The sequence below is a fragment of the Nuphar pumila genome, chromosome 9 (genome assembly GCF_984573655.1).
Source record: "Nuphar pumila chromosome 9, dmNupPumi1.hap1.1, whole genome shotgun sequence".
Taxonomy (NCBI): Eukaryota; Viridiplantae; Streptophyta; class Magnoliopsida; order Nymphaeales; family Nymphaeaceae; genus Nuphar; species Nuphar pumila.
In genome coordinates this window covers 115,798,226-115,817,627 of record NC_143257.1, presented here as the reverse complement: position 1 = coordinate 115,817,627, position 19,402 = coordinate 115,798,226, and the positions used below count along the sequence as shown (strand labels likewise).

The window sequence follows — 19,402 nt, the reverse complement described above, 5'->3', positions numbered from 1 at the left end:
CAAGAATGAGCCATTGTTATGAGTGCCAAATATGGGTTACATGGTTGGGCATGGAAGTGGTCAACGAGTTACAAATGAAAGTCAAGTTCTGGCATTTGGAAGGCATGGAGCAAGGTGATGGACCAGATCGTGTATGGGTCCTTCGTTAAGATTGGCAATAAGTTGGACACCTTGTTTTGTAAGGATCCTTGGCTCGTGGACTCACCACTTATGATCATTTTCCCCTATCTCTATCGGGAAACTAGGCATAAGGGTAGTTCAATTGCGGGATAGTCGATGCCGCTTGGTGGTTGGGATGTGGTCTTACACTATAACCCTTTCCCTCAAACTGCACTTGAATGGATTCAACTCATGAGTCTATTATCTCCCATTGTACCAAATGATAGAGCTGATAAGCTATGTTGACCATAACTACTAAAGCTGAAATGCCAAGTTCAACTTCCTCAAATAAGTCCAAGCCTCCATGGTTTAAAGATTTGGACATCACTCTCCAGGAAGCAAGGTAAGGGGATTTCCTAGCATTAGGCACAATACAAATGAACTTCTTAATCGCCTTCATGATTCTCTTTTTCATGTTGGTAGGCATATTGAGAATCTGCATAAGATGAGAGGGTATAGTCATCATCACAAGCCTTACCAAGACAAGTCCTTCCAGTGCTGCAAGCGAACAAGAAAACCAATTATATATCTTTTTAATGACCTCATCCTCCCCTTTCGCCTAATGGGTGTCCCTAGTTACACCAATGTGTAAGGGGATCCTCAAGTAGTGCAACAGTAAGGAGGCTCTTATGCAACCAAAGATAGTTGATGCAACAGTTGACACCCACACTTGACTCTTGCTTTCATTCACCTGCAACCCAGAGAGACAAGAAACACTGCAACACCAACCACAAGGATCACATGTTTTACAAATTTGCTTCCTCAAATATGAGAAGATTATCGTCATAGAGGAGATGACTAAATCGAGGACATCTAGTCAAAGAGACCCCTTTAATTACCCCATTAGTGGCAGGTGCATCAAGCAAGGATGAGATCCCCTACATAGCAATATCAAAGAGTAGAGGAGAAACCGGGTCACCCTGCTTTAGGCCTCACAAGGGAGTAAAGAAGTCCCCCATGCTTCCATTCATCGAAATGGTAGTAAGAGAAGAAGACATGAGACATTTTGATGATGACGAATAGGCCCAAAGCAGACAGAGTTAGAGCGCATGACAAAAATGATGTTGATCGTAACTCGATCGACACTCGCAGCTCCTACGTCACATGTAAAACCAGCCAATAGGTTGTTCACAACAACTCTGTTAGCTCCTAATTTGATGGAGACTGGCCAAGGGTTCAACGATTTGATTAGCTCTAGTATGGGCCAACCAAAACAAATGCTTTACTTATAGCTCACGATGGCGAGGATAAACTGGCATGTGCTTAGTCGATGGCTTATCAATGCTCTCTCTTAGGTGTCTCTCACACAAAAAGCATGCACCAAAGAAAAAAAATTTCAAAAACTCAAATTTTATTAAACAGAAGAAGAAACAAAGGCATGGGCCTAGATAGAAGAAACATTAAGTTCATAAAATTTTATCAAACAAAGGCATGGCCGAGGATAAACACAGTTGATGGTTTATCAAATTTTATCAATGCTCTCTCTTAGTTGTCTCTCTTAATGTTACATTAAGTTCATTTAAATAGAATAAGAAACAAAGGCATGGGCCTAGATAGTCCCTATTTAAAAATCCTACCTAATTTCATCATTGACTTTTTCTTAGCTTTCAATGTCTATTTGTTAAATTACATGCATTTAACTCTACTATACTTCCTAGAAACTTTTTGCATTTTAGACACAGAAGACAAAATTATTTAATTCTAACATATCTAACTAACCTCTAGGCGCCCAAGTTTCTCAACATCTAATTAAGACCTACTACAACTAACATCTATGTATTAAATAAAAATTCAAAAAGATAAATACATTTCATGACTTTTATCGAGAACCCTAATTTAACCTAATTTTAATTAAAATAAAGATTCAATTTCAATCTTAAATAAAAACTAATAATAATATTGACTAAAAAATAAAAATATCATTCTAGAAAATTATATTTTCTAGAATTGATATTAATATTCAAAAATACAAAAAATATATATGTTGTCATTGACCCAATTTTTTGGCAAAGTATTTGATGTAGAATTTCACTGCATCCGACTCCTAGGGTTTGCTTCTCTTTGTCTTCGAAGAAGTTGAATACAAATTATAGGAACAATTTCAACACCATGCTCACTCCACGCATGTCTAATGAGGGTTGAACTACAACACACATCAAATCGCATCGTAGGGAGGTAGATTATGTCGAACTAAAAAGCTCGATAGCTAAGGCTCTGGTACCAAATGACGATGACTTATAGGCCCAAAGCGAACAGAGTTAGAGAGCATAACAAAAATAATGTTAGTTGTAACTCGATTGACACTCACAGCTTCTACATCACATGTAAAACTGGTCAGTAGGTTGTTCACAACAAGTCTACTAGCTCTTGGTTTGATGAAAATCGGTCAGGGTTCAATGACTTGATTAGCTCCAGCATGGGCTGGCCAAAATAAATGCCTCACTCATAGCTCACGGTGGCAAAGATAAATTGGCTTGTGCTCAACCCACACTTCATCAATACTCTCTCTTCGGCATCTCTCACACAAGAAGCATACACCAAAGAAGAAAGATTTTCAAAAACTCAAATTTCATTAAACCATTCACTCTTGTAATATTACATGAAGTTCATTTAGATAAAAGAATAAACAAAGATGTGGGCCTAGATAGTCCTTATTTAAAAACCTTAATTACCTACTTTCTACTTTGACTCTTCCTTAGCTTTCAATGTCTATTTGTTCTACTACATGCATTTAACTCTACTACACTTCGTATAAGATTTTTGCATTTTAGACACATAAGTCAAAACTTATATAATTATAATATATCTAACTAATCTCTTGGCGCCCAAGTTTCTCAATGTCTAATTAAGACCTACTATAACTAACATATATGTATTAAATAAAAATTCAAGAAACTATATGTGTTTCATGACTTTTATTGTGAACCCTATCTAACCTAATTTAACCTAACCCTAATTAAAATAAAGACTTATTTTAAATTCTAAATAAACCTAGTAACAATATTGATATTCAAAAATATAAAAATATATATGTTATTGTTGACCTAATTTTTATCAAAATATTTGATAGAGTGAAAACTCACTACATCAAACTCTTGGGGTTCGCTTTGCTTCATCCTCGAAAGCGCAAAAAAAATTATTGTTCCTCCAGGTTTGAATAAAAACTACAAGGACAATTTTAGCGCTATGCTCACTTTGTGCACATCTGATGAGGGATGAACTGCAACACCCGTCAAGTTTGCACTGCAAAAAGGTAGATTATGCTGAACTAAGAAGCTCGATGATATAAGCTCTGATACCAAATGATGATGATGTGTAGGCCCAAAGAAAGTAGAGTTAGAGCACAGAATAAAAATGATATTGGTCATAACTCAATCGACACCCGCAACTCCTATCTCACATGTAAAATTGGCTAGCAGGTTGTTCGTAGCAACTTTATTAGCATCTGGTTTGATAGGGACTAAGCAGGGGTTCAGTGATTTGATTAGCTTTAGCATGGACCACTGCCAAAATGAACGCTTCACTCATAGCTCATGGTAGCAGAAATGAACCTTTTTGTGCTCAGATCTCGATCCATCAATGCTCTCTCTTAAGCATCTCTCACACAAGAAGCACACACCAAATAAGAAAGATTTAAGAAAACTCAAATTTCATTAAATTACTCACTCTCTTAATGTCACTTGTAGTTCATTTAAAGCGAAGAAAAGACAAAAATGTGAGCCTAGATAGTCTTTACTTAAAAATCGTGCATACTTTCTATCTTGACTTTTTCCTAGCTTTTAATGTCTATATGGTCAACTACATGCATTTAACTCTACTAGACTTCCTAAAAGCTTATTGCATTTTAGACACATAAGACAACTTTTTTATTTGCAACTTATTTGACTAACTTTTAAATGCCCAAGCTTTTCAATATCTAACTAAGACCTACTACAACTAACATTTACCCATGTATTTCATGACTTTTATTAAGAACCCTAATCAACCTAATTTAACTTAACTTTAATTAAATTAAAGGCTTAATTTAAATTTTAAATAAACCTAAAAACAATGTTGACCAAAAAATAAAAATATCATTCTAAAAAATTATATTTTCTAGAATTTACATTGATATTAAAAAATACAAAAATATATATGTTGTCCTTGACCCGGATTTTTGCAAAATATGATGCAGCAAAAACAACTCACTGCATCACATTTAACCCAAGAAATCCATCTGTTTTCAAATCCCATCTTGTCAAGGCATGACAATATATACTCCCTACTAACTGAACCGAAAGCCTTTCACTAGGACAACCTTAATAACAAAAGCACTGTTGTTTATTTGATGAATATGATGTAAAGCTTCATGTGCTAATACGGCACATTCATGCTACCCAGAATAAATGTGCATTGCACCTGAGATACAACCTTACCTTATGAAAAAGCAACAAACATACTTTGAAAAGCATTTTGTTAATCCCGAAAGCTGCTATATTGGTTCTCATATTTTGATCTATCGGCACTAAATAAAGTTGCACATAAAAGTGAGTTTCTTCAAATAACCTGCTAGAATTTCATAAGTAAATGACACAGATCAAACTTAAGGGATCTCAACACCCATACAAAGTAAGAAACAAAAAGATGTAAGGGTCCATAATGCCAGTCATGTGCTTTAAATATAGGAACCCATATCTTGTCTCAATGAGGGGCACGGGGCATGGGCATGGAATTGGTAAGAGGCAACTTTGAGGGGCTCCATTGTCCCTCTTTTCCTTATGCAAAATGATTGCACGAAGGATGAGAATATCTGTCTTTGTTTCTTTGAAAAGTGGAGGCTTTATGTGTTTCCCGCTTTTGAATTTGCTTTCAATGTGCCCGCCTGGTAGTGCGTTTTCAGTAGTAAACTACAAACTCTCTCTCTCTCTCTGTATTCTGTGTTACCCAGCTTGTCAAATAATTATATTCCCTAAGATCATGGTTAGGATAGATCCATGAGGCCTTTGGCTTTGAAGTCATCATAAAAAATGATGAAATAAGAAATTGACTAGGTGCTTCCATAACAAAGAAGGGCAGGTTATGGATTGACTAGGTGCTTCCATCAAAATTGAAATAAGAAATTGACTAGACGTCTGCCAGCATCTGCAAGTAGGTTTAATTGCTGATCACTTTATTGATTTTACACCACTCTAAACTGTGGAACACAAGGACAAACTCTCAAAACAACAAAGATGGGCACACGGTTCAACAGGTAGCAGAGAGTGGTGGCCCACAGAGGCACCGGTTGTGCATGTATGACGAGCTATCGAATTGTTGCATGGGTCCACCATGTGGGATCTTGCCACACAGCCTGTTGTAGCTCACATTCAACTGGTTCAGGTTGGGCAGCCCTTCAATTCCCATGGGGATGCTGCCATAGACCATGTTGTGTGAAAGGTCCAAGATCTGCAAACTCGAGGGGAAAACCGCGGCCGTCAGATCGAAGCTGAAGAGGTTCCGAGACAAAATGATGGAAATCAATGGCTTGGATCGATTATTGAAGAGGTGGGATGCATCACCAAAGAGCTGGTTCCTCTGGAGATCAATCACTTGCAGATTGGTGTCAGCAAAAGACTTTGGTAGAGTCCCGGAGAGGAGGTTGTAAGAGAGAGAAAGCCCCAGCATGCTGCCTCGGAACCGAGCGAATGACTCCGGTATCGGCCCAGTTAACAGGTTCCGGTCGAGGCGTAGTGTTGTCATCTTCAGTATATCAGCTACAGATGGCGGGATCGAACCGGTGAGCTCATTGTAGGATAGGTCTAAGGACTCCAGGTTGGTGAGTTGATTGAGCCAAGTTGGTATGGGCCCGGTCAAGTTGGTCCAGGTGATGCTGAGAGACCTGAGGTTGATGAGGTTGACCATGGAGGGTGGGAATCCTCCGTGAAGGTTTGGCATCTTGTGGAGGGTGAGAGACATTATGTTGGTGAGCTTGCCGATGGCTGGTGGAATGGTGTCATTGAAGTAGAGGTCACCTACCAACCTGAAGTCCTCCACGATGCTGGTGTTTGGATTGCAGGTGACAATCTCGAACATGTGACAGCAATCATCGGCGAGGGTCATGTTGAAGCCGGCGAGAACCTCGCCGATGACTTGCGCATCTTCGGGATGGCATTGCCATCGAGCAGCAGACGAGAGGGAGAAAGAGAGATAGAAGGTGAGGAGGAAGAATATGATGAAGCAGCGAGACATGACCTCTCTCACTGAGCAATCTAATTATCTTCCTCCTTATAGGTCGCCTAACAGATTGGGGAAAGGATGGATGTAGGTAGAGCCCCTCCTTCAGTTCGCTCCACTGTCTCTCTTTTGTGGGTCTTTTCCTTCTTATACAAAATGATCTTCTCTCTCTCTCTCTCTCTCTCTCTCTCTCTCTCTCTCTCTTCTCTCTCGAGTTCCACTCCCCTTCTGCTCTCTCGTTCTCATCCCCATTCCTCTCTGTCTCTTCTCTCGCTCCCATCCCCCTCCCACAAAAAACTTTCATCCCCCCTTCCTCTCTTTCTATTTTCTTGCTTCTATTCTCCTCCCATCTAAGGTTTTCATCCCCATTCCTCTATCTCTTCTCTCACTCACCCCCCCTACCGCTCTTTCTCCCTCTTCTCTGTTGAGCGGAAGCAGCACGCAGCACCCTCCTACTCGCTCACCCCCATCCACCAAACTCTACATTCTCTCTCTCTCTCTCTCTCTGATAGAAGCCAATCTCCAGCTTTGCTAGAACCGATGAGGCCATTTTTGCCGAAGTGAGACCGATGAGGCCATGCTGCTTCCGAACCTTGCGCATCCACAGATCCGCAGTCGTGTGAACATTTCAGTCGTGAGATTGGGGGTTTCCAGTGAAGGTGCGAAACCCTAGGATTGATTTTATGTCCCTTCAGCCGCGGCATCGCTCCTTTTACCCCTCTTCCACAGCTCCTATAGATCTTTGGTTGCCTTCCTTTCAACTCCCGCTGCTGCTGTGGACCTGAGGTTTATCCGGTGATCGGTGAAGGCGACATTGAGTCAGTGTAGCAGCCCTCTCTTGCCCTTGCCCAACTTTTCCTCCTTTCCCCTCCGACGGCTGTTGTGGTTTTACCGGTGATTTGCGTCGGTACTCAGCCATCGGCGATCGGCGTTGTGGTTTGAGATCACGTATTGTTATTCCCATGGGAGTTGCCTCTGTCTTCTTCCAACGTTGGTGAGCTGCAACACTCCGATGCCAGCTTCGCCCTACCATCGCAGGGTCGTCCTTCACCACATCAGAGCCACCATCGCCCGACCTCTACAGTGTCATCCCTCACCGCATCGGAGCCAACACCAGCTGCAATCGCCCAGCTCTTTGGCGTTTTGACTGCTGAATAGGTCGAATAGGTCGACCTCCTACTGCATCCGTCGACCATCTCTCTGGCAGCCAGGTGCTCTCCCCCTATCCTTTCTTACTCATGAGTTGCTCGTCGCGTGTTTTCTGGGGTCTTGCTTCTGATCGCTCTTTGGGAGCAAATCGGAGGGCCCTTCATATCATTCAGGATGCACTTAATGACTGGGGTGCAGCATTCACCCTTCGACGGTGGGGTCTCGATGTTGACCTACCGTTCAGACTCAAGCATCGATTATTTTTCAATCTCTTGGATGTTTTCGATTCATGTCTGGATGCGGGTTCTCTTCATATCTCAGATGTCAGAAAATTTATCCGTACCGTCAGGAGAGAGCCTCTCGAAGCATGTTCTGTCATGGCGCTACTTGACCCGCCTTTCTTTTTTCGGGAGCTTCCACATTGGGTCACTGATCGAGGCTGGCAGCAGGTTCAACCTTCATGGCAACGCTCTTTTTGTGCCCTTCGCACAAGATCTCAGTTACATCGCGCTAAACCGGGAGATTGGTGGTGCGCTTCATGTTTTTCTCTAAATTTTCAGAAACGCGTTTATTGTCATAGGTGTGGTTCATCTTTCCTTGCTCGTCGTCATCCTTTTTGGAAGCGAAGGCGAATAAGTGTTCCTCACAACCATTCAACCGGAAAGCCTCTTCACTCCCACAAATCTCCTACGTTGGGGAGCCACTTTGCCTGTCAGAGCTCTAAGCAACCTTCACGACGTACTTCTTTTTCGCCATGGGTGCAGATTGAAGATCTTCAAGAGCCGAAGATTTCTTTTTGTGCCATCAAGATTGGGACTATCTGGGTCCCGATCCAGTTATCTTATGCTCTGCCAAGACAGTTCACCGAAAAATCATTTTCTCATACCGCTCTGGCTATATCATCACCTCCGGCGTACGTTGCCAAACGACCGTCGAACGTGCTGCCAGGGGCCCCCATGATTTCTGTTGCAACTAGTTTTGATTATTATCCTACCGGTGATAAGTCCATCAGTATTTCCCATGCTCATGCCCATCATGATTTCTCTGTCAGTGACTCAGTACCTTTCACGACTAGGGCCCCTTCTCGAGGTGGATTGGCAGCTTGGTTAGGCAGTCATGCAAAAGGTGGGAAAAGGTCAATTTTGCTATCGTCTTTCATTATTTTTCCATTGAGGCGTTTTGATTACATGGTAGTTCACATTATGGCGTTTAATGCTCATTCCACTGAGGCTCACAGATGCATGATTATTGGTCTATCGGTTATTTTTCCTTTATCGTCAGTCGCCAATGAGGCCACCACTACTGCCTCTACCGTCACTGATTCTGTGTGTAGTTTTTAGAGGTGTGTGGCTCTCCATTCCGCTCCACCGGTTCCTCGACAGTCCCTCACTCTGTCGCCTTTGGGTGTTGAGGTTGAAGAGGCAGCCCAGATGCTTGATATCTATCTCTCCTCATCGCAGTTGATTCATATAATTGTCGATATGGTTTCTACCATTTCGGCAATCTCTATTATTCTAGGTGGCTCCTTAGATCCTTCAATTGATGTTGGCTCTGGTCTAAGGGGTGATTCATCAGGTTCTTCGAGAGCTACTAAGCGTACGGAGGTTGTTCGACACAAGCATGTCAACAGTGGTAGTAGAGGCAAGAGGAGCAACCCTCTCAATGTTACGACTTTCGATGGCAGGTCTCCTCGAAGGTCGGCGAGGCCACACACTCCCCGGATTTTTCCAGATTGTGTGTCATGAAGTCTCTGTGTTGGAATATCAGGGGCTTGAATTATCCATCTAAGCGTACGTTTTTGGCTAATTGGGTTAGACAGGAGAAGCCTGACCTGATTGCTATCTGTGAAACTAAGATGGATGAAGTTTCTCGTTCTGTTGCCTCTGGTATATGGAGGGGTGCTGACTACTTTTTTAAGCCTACGGTCAGCCATGCTGGTGGTATCCTTATTTTGGGGAAGCAATCTTTAAATATTTCTCAACTAGACATTGGTCTGTTTTCATTGTCTGTTGCCCTAACTTTGCAAGACAGTGGCAGGAGGGTTGTGGTCACTGTTGTGTATGGCCCGACTCACGCTGTCATGAGGTCTGCTTTATGGAACGACTTAAATAGAATCGTCATATCAAATGGGGAGTATCATTTTCTTATGGGGGACTTTAATTGCCTTTTGCCTATCCAGGATTCCAATAACCTCGTTCTTCTCAATCCATCCATGCGAGGTTTTCAAGATTTTGTTAATCAGCATCACCTTTACCCAATTCCTTTTATTGGCGAGCATTACTCTTGGTCGAATAGGCGGATTCGCCCATGCTGCAGAGTTCTTGACAGGGTTTTTGTCACTCCAAATTTGCTCGATCTCATTCCCGATGTCAAGTGTGTTTTGATGGCTCCCTCTATCTCGGACCATGGTCAGTTAATCACTATTTGGGGGGGTGGTTTTAAACAAGCCATGAGTTTTGTGTTTGAACAATGGTGGCTCCAAGAGACAGACTTTCACACTATTATTTCAGACTCTTGGAACAAGCCTTCCAATGAGCAGTGGGCACACTACAAGAAAAATGTTAATTAGCGACAAAAATTTGCGACGGATTTTTTTCGTCGCAAATTAGCGACAGATTAGCTAGAGAAAACTTTCTTAATGAATCCGTCGCTAAGTAGCGACGGATTAGCGATGAAAGTTGTTTCATCGCTAATCCGTCGCTAATTAGCGACGAATTAACGACAACAATTATTTCGTCGCTAATTCTCAATACAAGAAAAACATTTTAGCGACGGATTAGCGACGGAAAAATTTTGTCGCTAATTAGCGATGGATTCGCGACGGAATTTTTCCGTCGCTAATTTTCGATTTAAACCGAGCGCAAAATTTTCCCTCTCTCCCCGTTCGAAATTTAAACCGATCGCGCTCGATTTAAACCGAGCGACGTCGGAGAGTGCGTTGGAGAGCATGTACATGAGAGTGGAGGACGGCGACGCCGGAGGACGTCGGCGCCGGTTCACGGAGGACGACAACGCCGATTCACGGAGGACGGCGACGCCGAAGGACAGCGACGCCGAAGGACGGTCGACAATCGCTGGATGATGTCGGTGCCGGTTCACGAAGGACAACAACGTCGGTTCACGGAGGACGGTGATGGCGGAGGACGGTCGGCGATCGCTGGAGGACGTCGGCGCCCGTTCACGGAGGACGATGACGTCGGTCCATGGAGGATGACGACGATGCCGGTTCACGAAAGATGACGGTGCCAGTTCATGGAGGACGGCGACGTCGGTTCGCGATGAGGCAGAGCGATCGTTCTGTGCATGCAATGCCTGTCGGGTGCGGTATAAGTCCGGCTTAGTGCTGCCGGAATACCGCCCGACAAGGATCGATTTTTTTTTATTTTTTTTTTAAAATTTAGCGACAGATTAGCGACGGATAATGTCCGTCGCTAATCTGTCGCAAATTAGCGACGGAATTAACGACAGATAATTTTTTCCGCTAATTAGCGAGCAAAAATTCGCGATGGCCTCTATCCATCGCTAATCCGTCGCTAAACAGTTTAGCGACGGCTTAACGACGGATTAGCGATGGATAGAGGCCGTCGCTAATCCACGGTTTTCTTGTAGTGGCAGCTATCTTGTGTCATGAGAAGTTGTCTCGTCTCGCTAAGGATATTAAAGCTTGGCTCCATAATCGAGATGTGGCTAAATTTCATCAAATGGCTACTTGGGAGCAAGAGATTTCAACATTGTATCAAACTATGTCTTCTCCGGAGTCTCTATCTGATTCTCACCTGCAGAGTTTGCAGGACAGATCTACTGACTTATCAACGCTTTTGAAGAACTGGAGGGTCAAAGAGGAAATTAGATGGAAGCAACGAGCAAGGGTGAAATGGCTTGCGGTCGGAGACGATAATACTAAATTTTTTCACTCATATGCTTCTTATCGTCATAGGAGGAATGTTGTCCCATCAATCACCATTGGGAGCGTTTCGTACCTTAATCAGCACGTTATTTCAGCTATCACTCAGTATTTTAAAGATTTATATTTTGTTTCACTTACTGCGAAGGGTGTCATTGGCCCTGTTTCTGTCGGTTCGATTCGGCAAGATCAAGCCAGAATTATGGAAATGAGGTTCTCTGAAGATGAGATTTTTAGGGCCATCAAAGGTTTGTCGAGGTGGAAAGCTCCAGGTTCTCATGGGTTTCATGTGGATTTCTTCAGAATTTTTTGGTCTTGTGTGAAGCCTGATATTATTAACATGTTTGATGAGTTTTATCGCAACTCTAGATTGCCTATTCAAACCCACTTGGCAATTATTTCTTTAATTCCGAAAGAGGATGCTGCCACTAATATCTCTAGGTTTCGCTCGATTTCTGTTATGAGTGCCCTTTATCGGATGATTGCTAAGGTATTGGCTAATAGGTTGAAGGTCGTGGCTCACCAAATTTTTTCGAACTCTCGGTTCGCCTTTATCCACAATAAGAGGATTCACCATTCATTCATCTTGGCCTCTGAAGTCATTCACTCCTTACATCTTAGTGGCCAACCTTATTTTTCTCTTAAATTGGATTTTCATAAAGCCTTTGATTCTGTGCATTGGCCCTTCTTATTTCAAATGTTATCCAATTTTGGCATTGGTCGTCGTTTTTCTGGGTGGGTGAGGGAATTGGTCTCTAATGCTCATGCCATGATTAAGATTAACGGCACTAGAGGTGGCCAGATCAAGTTGGGGCGTGGTTTAAGGCAAGGCTGCCCTCTATCGCCTTTATTGTTCAATGCCATTGTTGAGGGTCTCGTGGTGTTGCTCAAGTGTGCTGCGAAGAAATGCCTGAGAGATTCTCTAGATGTTCCAGATTTTTTGGACCATATTCTTATTTATGCTGATGATATGATTATTTTTGGGCGAGCAAACGTGCAGCAGATGCTTAGATTCAAGCTTATTCTCCAGTTCTTTCTTTCTCTTTCTGGGCTTTCCCTAAATGATAGCAAATGCTCTCTTACTATGTTCAATGTTCAGTCTCCTATGCTTGCAGTGGGTAAACAGATTTTTAATTGTGCAATCTCTGAGTTGTCGATGACATATTTGGGTCTGCCGTTACAAGTGAAACGCCTCTCTTCCGCTGCTTGGGCTCCAACTATTCAAAAAGTGAAAAGCAAGCTTCTTTCGTGGCAGGCTTCTTATCTCTCCATTGTTGGCCGTCTGACTTTAATCAGACATGTTTTTTCTTCTATCCCTGAATTCGTCATGTCAATGTTCATGATGCCTGTGGGTGTGGAGAAGCAAATTTGTCGTTTAATGTCGGATCTTCTTTGCTCTGGGTGTCAACTTAAGAGTAAGCACCATTTGGTTGGTTGGCGAACGGTGGTGTTACCGAGCCGTATGGCTGGCTTAGGTGTTTTTGCTCCAAGACAAAGGAGTATTGCTCTCGTAGCCAAGCAATGTTGGATGGCCCATCAACCAGGCTCTCCATGTGCTCGCTTGCTCCATGCTAAATATGGTGCTCCTGATTTATCTCTTTTTCGCCATGGAACCCGCGGTCTGGCGATCTCGCACTTGCGAAGCATGTGGCTGAGAGCCTTATCGTCCTTCAGAGATCAAACTGGGGATGCTGGAAATTATGATCAGTGGTTGCAATGGGCGATTACTCCAAATGGAGCGTTCCACACCCACAAAGTGTATAGATCGTTGCTCCCCCCAGGGGCAGATTGGTTCCCTGAGTGTGCGTTATGGGGTAAGGGCCCTTCTCCAAGATCTCGGTTCTTGGCTTGGTTAATTTTGCATGATAGGGTTCAGACTCACAGTTATTTAAAGAAGTTGGGCTTTCAGTTTCCAAGTTGGTGTGTGTTGTGTCAAGCTGCTGAAGAAACTACTTTTCATTTATTTTGGTCCTGCCCAATCTTTGTGGCCCTATTTAATAGGACGTGGAGATCTCCGAACGTAATTGTTAAAGAAGAGTCTTTTGCGCTTGATCTTCTCTTGGGCTCTATTGAAATTAGACGATGCAAGCGGTGGAGACTGATCTGGAAGACATGGTTGCTTACTACTTGGTGGTTTGTTTGGATGGCACGCAATGATGCTACTTTCCGTCAAATTCCGGTCATCTTTAATCATCTTGTCCATAAAATCCTGGTTGATGTATATGCAATATTACGTATGCATCTTAAAGACCTCTCCTCTCATCTGAACGACGTTCACTCAGCGGTGGTTTCTTCTAATCCTGCGGATTCTGGTTGAGTAGGCTTTGTTGTTTTGTTGCTAGCTGTCTGTAGTTTCTTTTTTTTTAGCTTTGTTTTTTCTATATTTTAGTTTTGTTTCTACTTTGTTCGGTTCATGGGTTCAACATTTTGTTGATCTTCATGAGTATTAATGTTGATCTTCTTTCGGCTCTCTCTCTCTCTCTCTCTCTCTCTCTCTCTCTCTCTCTCTCTCTCACACACACACACACACACACACACAAGGATTAAGGAATTATGTACCACGCAGGGGAGGATTTACCTGTTTTCTGCTTTGAATTTAGCAATAAGTTGGGGCACACCTGGTAGGCAGGCTCCAGCGGATAGCCAATCAGGTTCAAGGAAAGTAGAACCTAAAACTCTAAAGGAATGCCCTTGGATGGCATTAATCATCGAGATGAAGGGCATCAAAAGCAAAATGATCATATGTATCCTCTGACATTTGACACAGAAAGTCCAATGCTGATTCTAGTTGTTCAACTGATAGGTCTGGATGGCTACGCTCAGTCCACATATAGATGAGAAAGTGAACTATTGCTAGCCATTGGTTGGAAAGAAAAGAATGGACCTAGGATATATCCCATCATAAATGCTACCAAAAGTTTCTTGTAAAATAATTTTTTCCATCCATTTTCCTGCCATTGATGGAGTTCATCTAGAAATTGAACAACATCACAAGTTTTTATGGAGCCCGTATACACGGGAACCAGTATGGGTTATTTCTGCCATTCATCTTCATGATGAACGGCATCCAATGTGCTAATTAGCTCTGTATGTAGTCCTATAAAATGTTTAAAGAAATGAAAATATGTGCCTGTAAATTTGTTACATCAATGAACTCACCGTGAGTCAGTAGCAACGCAGTACAAATTGCACTTTTGGTTGAATTGCTAAGATGAACAAAAGTTCAGAGGTCCAACCACCGATTCATCCAGGTCCAGGACATGCACAATTATATTAAGAAACTCTAAAGCTCACAGCCTCGCATAACGTTAAAGGTGAAAGTCCCAGTTAATGGCTCCCCCAGCTTGCACACACACAGACACACAAGAGAGAAATCAAGAGAGAGAGAATCATGACACCCAGACAGCAAGTAGAAAATTTGGTCTCAGTTATAAAAAAAAATTTAATGTATGTCTTCACGATTGCATGTTATATTGGAAAGAATCTACTAAAAAAGAGGTATGTGATGTTTGTAAGGCATAAGATGGAAAGAAGTCGAAGGTCAATCAAATTGTATGTCATCTTCATCTTGTAAGAAACTTAAAAGAATTTCATGCAAAACTTTGTGTTACTTTCTCTTGATACCAAGATTGAAGAAGTTGTTTATGTCATTTGACATCGTTGCTCAAATAAGATGACACAATGAAGGTCGCACCTTCTGAGGCATTTTGCAGATTCATTAGCTTGAAATTTTTTTGATACACTGCATTCATCTTTTGCTTCAGATTGTCACAATGTGAGACTCAGTCGGTGATGGTTTTAATCATTTTCGAACTTTGAGTACATCATATAGCATATGGTCAGTTCTTATAGTTGCATGTAATCTGCCATTACGGATGTGCATGAAGTAGCTATATTGCATATATCTGGACCAAGCTCTTCAAGGATATTTAAAAATAAATCTTTACCTTTAGTTGCTTATTGAGGGACTGAAGACATTATGAAATGATGGTGTGAAATCCTACAATGCATCAAGGAAAGAGTATTTTCAACTGCGAGCAGCTTTATTGTGGACTATAAATGATTTTTCTGCATATGCAGACCTAGACCTATCAAGATGGAGCACCAAAAGAAAATTAACATGTCTTGTATATCATAAAGGCATATTCTTGTAGGCTAAAACATAACAAAAAAAATTGGTTAAACAAACATTCTTTCGATGGCAATATTGAAATACGAAACACTCCTACCAGAATGTCAGGCATTGATGTGCTACATCAATTGAACATGACTAGTTTCATTGAAAATGAGTTAGGATGTGAAGACATGGACTTACCATATCAATGAAAAAAAAAGTATTTTTTGAGCCATCATATTAGAAGCATAATTTACTACACTGTAATTTGGATGTAATGCATATTGAGAAGAATGTATATGACAAAATAGTTCGGACACTATTGAATTTAGGCAAGAAGTCAAAGGACATCTAGATTAGAAAACAATGAATATAAGACATGAACTTCATTCGGAATACAATATAGCTGGGGGGAAATTTCTTGCTGCATGCTTTGCTATGAGTAGGAGTAAAAAGTCCAAATTTTGCTGAGTGTTGAAGCATTTGAAGGTTTGGTCATGCAATAAATATCTTCTGACATGTGCAAATAAAAGAACCTAAGATTTTAGGTTTAAAGAGTCATGATTGTCACATGCTTATGCATCATTCATAAATATAGATGATTGATATCTGTTGTAGGAAGCAACCCTTACAATTTAAGAAGTAGCATTGTGTAGCATATTTACTTTGCACTTGTTATAGACGTGAATGTATTGAATATATTACAGTCCATTTGAACATGTTTTAATATACTTCATACTGCAATATTTATAGTACATTTTTTTAGTTGACAATGTTAAGATTGAGAGTATGATATCCTATATTTCAATTTATTTGGTTTATGAAGAGCATTTGGTTCTTTGTGACTACGATTGACAATTTTATAGAAAGTGTTGCCCAAAATTTACATTTCTCAACTTGGATTCATTGTAATGTATCTTTATGCCTTCTTCTTTTGGATTTAAGCATGGGTTTTTGGTTAACATTGTTAATTTCAACAAAAAATAGGGGCTTCTAGAAGACTTCATATTGACTTTTAGTCCCATGCATTAGATAACTAGTTTAATGCTCTCTCTTTGTAGTTCAGTGTTGAAATATGTTGTACCCTATGTAGATCAAATTCAAGCATGTTTTACTCTTTTGAGTGTGTATTTGATGAAAGATGAATGTGTACATTGAACTTGTTTACCCTCCAAGTTTCCAACACTTTTCTCTAGTGTGATAGTGATAAATATCATGAGATTTATGAAAATCTCGCGATAATATCGTGAGAAATTGTCTCAAAGTTTAAAATGGTAATTTCTCATGAGATTTTCAAAATATCGCGAGATTTATGAAAAGACATAAATATTGTGATTTAAACGTAATATTTATGTTTTAAATGACAATTTATCATGAAATAATGTGTGTGTTTATTTTTAAATAATTTTTATTAATATTTTCTTATAACAATTTTTTTTTTAGATTTTTTAATTTATTTTTTTATTGTCAAGATTTTTTCCAAAAGATTGCGAGACTTATGAAAAAATTTCAAATTCTCACAAGTTTTTGATAAACAATATTTTGTTGTTTTTAACTTTTGTCACTATGGTGTGACCATCTTTATTATAATACGAGTAATTGATTTTTTTGCCCTTGGAATTTTCCTTTTCACTTGACGATTTCTCAATGGGGTTTTGAGATTGTTTGGCCACGAAAGCAATTTTTTAAGTTTCAACATTCTCAATCTTAGTGGAGTTCATGACTATACAACTTTTCTCTCATGATGGTTGAACAAACAAAAATTTAGAGACGGCAGATCACAAGACATCAAAATTTGACCCCTCAAGTTTCCATAATCAAAGTCCCAACTCGTCCAACATCTGAAATATCTTTTCTTATTCTTTCTGTTTTTGAATGCCCTTGGGATTGATAGATGTTTGGGTTATACATGTTATTCATGACCATGCACGGCCATGCATGTAACGCCCCAAAAATACAACGGCATACAATTTTGCGTAAAAAAATTTCTCTTTTGAAACACAACAAAAATTGTTTTAAAACATAAACTTGCTCTGATCATTGAGCTCGTTACTGGTGAAAAGAAAAACCACAACAATTATTTCAAAAATATTTCATTCTATTGAATGAATATCAAAGTTCATACATGCCAAAAATATAAAGACTCAGAGACACTTTAAATTAACCTAATTTATATCAAAATCTCAATTGAGTTCTCATATATTGTAGCATCAACCCGTTTATATATGTGAACATGAAAATTTTAATAAAAACAAGTGAGACAACTTAATGTCATCGTATATACTAATAAACCTCTCTCGGGTCTCTAGTGTGTGTAGAATTATTTATAAAATATGTCACACAATACACATCGATAAGACACATCTTAGTTAAGTATTATTCCACAATTACAATTGAACTAAGCATTCATTAATGCATATTCATATTTCAATTTATTCATGTAACACCAATATGTATTCATGAGAATTTATAGATCACCAATCATTCCAAATAATCAAATTTAATCTAATTTGAATTGTTATGATTTGTTTGCATTTCAAAAATCGCTACATCATAAAGACTGCTTGTATCTAACATTCTTTATGATTGAAATACTAGGAGAAAAGAAAAGAGAGTACCTAGTGAAAGAGAAACCAGGGGAGGGAGAAATCGAGAAGGAAATAAGAGAAATAATTATAAATAATTACTATTTTTGGTTTTCATCCTCACAACCCTTTACAGAGTTAGATTTTCTATTCTTGGGTTTTCACCCTCACAACTCTTAACAGGGATAGATTTCTTGATCTTGGAAAAATATTTCTTAATACATGTCATTATCATAATAAGTGCAGAATGCTCAAAACTCATAATAAGTAGTACTTTTGGGTCAAAACCGATACTATTATCAATATATATTCAAAATCAACATGATTATAATTTTAATAGCATAGATTTATATTTAAAGCATAATTTCACTTCATCAAACATTTATGTATCACAATATGCATATCAAAATTATTTAAAACATATATTATAAAATTATTATATAGGTTGCATAATCAAATTGATTCTTGCCTACGTATCCAAATGGAAATCAAACATTCTGTAGTTTCACCCAAAATAAATCATCTAAAAATTTGACAGCATCTATCCATTTCGAATTATACGAAGTAGAAGTCAAATAAGGTATACATTCACTTTATCACGCATTTACGTATGTGTTTAAAATTAGTTACACACTAATAATCATCATAAATGATACAACATTTATATCGACAATTAAACGCATCGTATTATACATTTTCAATCATTCAATCACAAATGGATCTCTAAATAATTTTAGAATCCTAGGGTAGCGCTCATGGCTCAACCACAATCTTACATACATATGATGATCTTAACATACAAACTATATACAAATCTCACAAAATTATTTAATTAAATTATGTTTCTGAACCCGTAATCCCTATAATAAGAATGCCAAATCTCAGAGCCTACTCATTTATTTCACATTCTTAATAGTATATCAAATTAAATTTTAAAATAATTTAAATAAATTCTTATAAATAATCCTGGGTTTTTTTCCATTTTGAGATTTTCTGAAATATTAAACAACACCTGCCTTATTTCAGAAGGCCATGACACTGAGGTATTTGGGTATTTCTTACCCTATTTTCGATCGTAGTATCAAAAAATTATTTTAAAATTTTGAATAGAACATACTCTATTTCGGAGCATCAACGCTTTTGAATCTACTGAAATTTAGGCAATATTTGCCTTATATTAGCTCAAAAAATTCAATGATCATTCTAGAAATTTTGACAGAACCTCTCCTACGTGAGAGCATGAATGGACTAAAATTTTGGCATAATTACTGCATTTTTGTTTATAAGAGAGCTATGAGG

The 19,402-nt window shown here is 39.6% G+C and overlaps 1 protein-coding gene across 1 annotated transcript; it reads right to left on the bottom strand.

Annotated features, from left to right (window-relative positions):
- Positions 1–5,382: 5,382 nt before the first annotated feature.
- On the bottom strand, positions 5,383–6,366 carry LOC149828972 (polygalacturonase inhibitor-like). The gene has a single exon (XM_090017185.1). It carries the CDS (start codon positions 6,364–6,366, stop codon positions 5,383–5,385), a length of 984 nt encoding a protein of 327 aa, XP_089873311.1.
- Positions 6,367–19,402: the final 13,036 nt, after the last annotated feature.

What these genes read in the sequence shown, in the direction of transcription:
- LOC149828972 (XM_090017185.1), bottom strand. Translation starts at nt 6,366, where the DNA reads ATGTCTCGCTGCTTCATCATATTCTTCCTCCTCACCTTCTATCTCTCT.